General features: G+C 33.8%; 1 protein-coding gene across 1 annotated transcript in view; it reads left to right on the plus strand.

Moving 5' to 3' along the window:
* Nucleotides 1-286: 286 nt before the first annotated feature.
* Nucleotides 287-4941, plus strand: part of LOC101498020 (glucose-6-phosphate 1-dehydrogenase 2, chloroplastic) — a 7628-nt gene continuing 2973 nt past the window's right edge. The window contains exons 1-4 of the mRNA XM_004492006.4: nucleotides 287-633; nucleotides 1644-1879; nucleotides 1981-2075; nucleotides 2329-2443. Coding sequence (XP_004492063.1) covers nucleotides 480-633; nucleotides 1644-1879; nucleotides 1981-2075; nucleotides 2329-2443 — 600 coding nt within the window. The 5' untranslated portion in view covers nucleotides 287-479. The remainder of the gene's footprint in view (nucleotides 634-1643; nucleotides 1880-1980; nucleotides 2076-2328; nucleotides 2444-4941) is intronic.

Genomic DNA, 4941 nt, shown 5'->3' on the forward strand with positions numbered 1-4941 from the left:
TTAAAAGTTATTTTACGTAATTTTTCATAAAACAAATAAATTTTTATAACTAACTTTTTTTCTTTGTTAAAACTGACTTTCATTACTATAGATAAACACAAAATAATTTATTTATTCTTTTTAAAAAATCTCCAATAAATAATAACTAAATTATTAAATAAGAAAGTAACTATTGAATTTTTTATAATCCTTGTCATCATTTATGATGTTGATGGAAAGTCAAAATGAGAAAAGTGATTATACAAACCTAAAATCGTATTAGTACTAAGTTACAACTTACAAGTAAACACAAAAAGTGAGTCGGAATCAAACTGCGTATTGTCCTCTACTACCCAGCAAGGGAAAGGGACAAGCATCCCTTCGGAGATCTCAAGGGTCTTCTCTTTCTCTTTCTCTTTCTCGTTTTCTCCGAACTCCAACTTTCTCTCTTATTAACCAATCCTTTCACCCTTTCTCTTCTCAATCCATCAATTCCTATTATGGCGACCCTTTATTCAACTCACTGTCGTTCATTTCCATCCTCATCCAACCAATGTGTTACCTTCTCTAAACGATTTCTTGCCGCCACCGTTTCTCTCAAATCTCAACCTAATTTTATGCACCATATTTCAGTTCATACTCAACAACACGAAGGTTCGTCTCTTTCGCTGTTTTATACTTGTTTTTTCGGATACCCTTTTCTTCATTTTGTTTAAATTTTGAATCTTTTGTGGTTTTGTGTAGCATATATATATATATATATATATTTTTTTTTTTTTGTGAATTTGACTTTGCTATTGTTAAGTGTTATATTATTTTTTAGGGTTATGAGGAAAACATGTCATTGGAGAATTAGCTCTTGATATATTAAGTGTCAACAACCATTTTGGTGGTCTTTGAATGTGTAAGGTGTTGTAAATATATCCCCTAAATGTATTGAAATTGGAGTAAATAACCATTTGGGTCGACGAGTTGTCATTATAGTCCATGAATATATAATACATTCTCATGTATCTCTTTTGCTAGTAAATTTACCGACTAAATTGACCAACGAAAAACCCATTTGAGGATTAAACTGACTAACTAAAGACACACTAAAGGACTAAAATGACTGACAAAAGATATATTTAGGTATGTATTTGTAATTTTGATAAATTCAATATTGTGATGCCTCACACTTTCAAGGAAAAAAGTTGATGTTTACCCTATTTTATTCATGTGTGACATGGCCCTTTACATTTTGAATTTAATTACTTATTTAATAACGGTGTGAAACAGTTCTACACATGAATTCAATCATATCTCACTATGTAGATACTTGCGCAGATATTTTACGTTTTACACCTACATCCAATGAAAATTCATCATTCTGCCATGTAAGCTTATTTTGTAACTGCATTTCGAAAATAATTGGTAAACACTTCATTCTTATTGGATGTCATTGTAAAACTAGTTTAATTGACAATGCATATACCCATTTATCTAACAATTAAACTCACATTTTAGTGCATCTATTTGACAATAATAATGATATGTTGACATGAAACTCAGTAGTATAGTGTGAAAGTTTTGGTTTGTTAGCGAATTGAAGATGTATGTTTATATTATAGTATATATGGTTGAAAATACCTTTGTCTTAGTATGGTGATGGCATGTAAATGCAGGTGCAGTTGCAGCCACCGTAAACCCTGTTGAAAATAACCATTCTGGCAAGCGACCGAAAGCTGAGTTATCTTCGGTTACATCGTCCCCCAAGGTGTCTCAAGTTGAAGACAGTTTTGAAAAGGATGGAAGTGAGTGCACTGTTAGTATAACTGTTGTTGGAGCCTCTGGAGACCTTGCAAAAAAGAAGATATTTCCAGCACTCTTTGCACTTTACTATGAGGGTTGTCTCCCTAAGGTTGGATGTCGATAGATTGTTGTCTTTCTTATTTGTATATTTTGGAAAATTTAGTCATGTGCATGTGGTTGGGATTGAACTATTGCTTTACTTGTTGGCAGCACTTCACGATTTGCGGTTATGCTCGAAGTAAGATGACTGATGCTGAACTGAGAAATATGGTTAGCAAGACTCTTACATGTAGAATTGATAAGAGGTAATATATCTCCAACATGTTCTCTTTTCTTTCGGTCTCACCTAGCGTAATGTTTTCTCGAGTAGTTCATAGACGATAGTGCTTGGTGTGATTTGAACTTTGGACTTCTCATTATGGGGATGGAGTTGATGCCACTTATATTGCTAATGACACAACAAAATTTGAGTTGCTATGGTTATTTAGTTTAATTTTCTTATTTGTTATGCTTAGGAGACATCTTTAATGTTCGTGAATTTATGTTTTGGAATTTCAGAGAGAACTGCAGTGAAAAGATGGACCAATTTCTTAAGAGATGTTTCTATCATTCCGGTCAATATGATTCTCAGGAAAACTTTGCAGCACTAGACAAGACGCTGAAGGAACATGAGGTAATTGGAGCAACGGATTCTTAAATTGTTTAAAGTATCTATTATGGAATTTGGCTCCATTGCCTTCTGGAGCTTCTATTTTTATTAAGAGAGTGTTTCATGGTAGGGAACACAATTTCAACAAAGATTAAATGGATGTTTGCAGATTATCATTCCTGTACATGAAGTGATTGTGCTCACTTGACCAATATGTACATGGAAAAGAATAGTCTGATAAGTGCTGTCAATTGCATATTGCAAAAAATAACGGTTCGTTCAAATTCTGCTATGGTACAATGCTATAGCACCACTATAGAGACTATTTGACAACATTTTGTATTAAACAGCGTATTGCAGGGCAGTAGTGATTTGTTCAAATTCTGCTATGGTACAATGCTATAGCACCACTATAGAGACTATTTGACAACATTTTGTATTAAACAGCGTATTGCGGGGCAGTAGTGATTTGTTCAACTTCTGCCTCGCTATAGCGCCGCTATTTGACCACACCGAGTCCAATCAAGAATTTAAAGTTAAACAAAATGGTTCTCTGAACTTTTTTAATTCAGCTTAAACAATACTTTTACCATATAGTGATATCCCTGTAATATTATGCTCCTTGAGCATTTGGGATGTATCATCAGATTCATAAATAAAAATTCCAGGTTTTTCTTTGACCATGCCTTAAATGCGAGGCTGATTTTTGTAATGCAGTATAACACCTTTGGATGTAGACCTAAAAAATAAGGTCACCTAGTTGAGTTATTTTACACCAGTAATATCTTTTAGTTTTCTACTGTTTAATTACTCCCAGTGTTGTTAAATGGTGGCCATAGTGGATTTTTGACAAGGGCCATAGGCAATTTGTGGAGGCAGGTATACCCGCCATGGCAGCGCCATAAGCCACAATGGCGTGTTTATACGGCAGATTTTGGTCTCCGTCATTCTCGATCAACAACACTTACTATAGATAATATCCTTAATCTAGTTTTCCAAATTAGCAGTATAATAGAATTAGAATGTAAGAGTGTCGAAAACCAATCTTTATTGCAGAAAACCCACCTCCATCATTGTGTCAAATTTGTACAAGAATCAGATAAAAAAATGTACAACAAGGACTTTTCTTATCTCTGATAAGCTGTACATCCAAGAGATCTGTTCTCTCCCTTGTCTCATTCCTTTAACTCTGGAAAGTGTTGCACACCTTTTCCCTAACTGCCTTATAACTACCTCCTGTACAAAACCCACCAAAAATTAAATGGCAGTTATTCTGATTAAGGAAGAGTGAGTAGTCTCTTTCCAGTACTCTATTATTAGATGAAATTCATGGGATACTCCCACTTTGGGGATAGCTTGAACTAAATAGGGAATGAGACTAATAGAAATTGGAATCTATGATTCAAAAATTTAATTTATTACATTATTCTTTAGCCTCTATAGAATGATTCTCAAACCAGAGGAATTTGTAGTGCATATTACTAACACAAACACTCACAAACTTGACAGAAAGATAAAGGAATAAAATGACAGCATTGCCCATCAGGATGTCCAAGAGCTTGGTCTCCCCATCAATATCCAATCCCGAATAATTATTTCCTTGCTTTTCCTTTGGTTTTTCTATTTATAATTTAATAATTGTCTAATAACATAACTGTTGCCTAATGCATAATTGTTGCTTAGTAATATAATAACCATTGCCTAATAACATAATAATAACTGCCTAATATGCTCAGACCATTTGCTCACTTGGCTGCCTCTCATAATGTTTACTAATAAGGGGTCTAATAGAGACTCGCCGATTTAGCGGGACCCACATAAATTCACCCAATAATGGAGAGTGTTGAAAAGTGAGTGCTAGAAACTAAAAAGCAGTGTTGTCAAATAGCGGTTACAGTGCTATAGCATAGCAGAATTTGAACAAATCACTATTGTTCTGTGATATACTATAGTACAAAATATTGTCAAATAGCCGCTATGGTGGTGCTATAGTACTGTATCATAGCAGAATTAGAACAAATCGCTATTTTCCGCGATCCACAGTTGACAGCATTGTTAGCAAGTGCGTTGTTAGCATTCCTTTTCTAGTAATTATGTACTATTACATTTATTAACAGTTGGTAAGGTTCTATTTCTCTGTTCCCCCTTTTATTATTCCTTACATAGACCCATCTAGTTGAAGGTCTACTGTCACCGTATTATCCTAATGAAAAAGAAATAGAATTTCTTCATTGAAAACTAAGTCACTTCTAGTTGTTGAGAAGAGATGAAGAGGATGAAGAAATATAAGGTGAAGAATAAAGAAAACAAAAAAGAATAATTAAAGCAAATTAACTACTGCTAATCAAGTCATCTTTATAATTGTTATCCATTATGCGTTGGGGCATTTTCCTATTGGCTCTGTTATCTATTAGTTATTACTCCATTGACATTCTAACTTTTCCATACTAAAATTTAATCACTGACATCTAGATTAATTTGTTCATGTTGCAATTAGACGATGTTTGATAATTGTCTTTCCC

Source organism: Cicer arietinum, chromosome 3, assembly GCF_000331145.2.
Source record: "Cicer arietinum cultivar CDC Frontier isolate Library 1 chromosome 3, Cicar.CDCFrontier_v2.0, whole genome shotgun sequence".
Taxonomy (NCBI): domain Eukaryota; kingdom Viridiplantae; phylum Streptophyta; class Magnoliopsida; order Fabales; family Fabaceae; genus Cicer; species Cicer arietinum.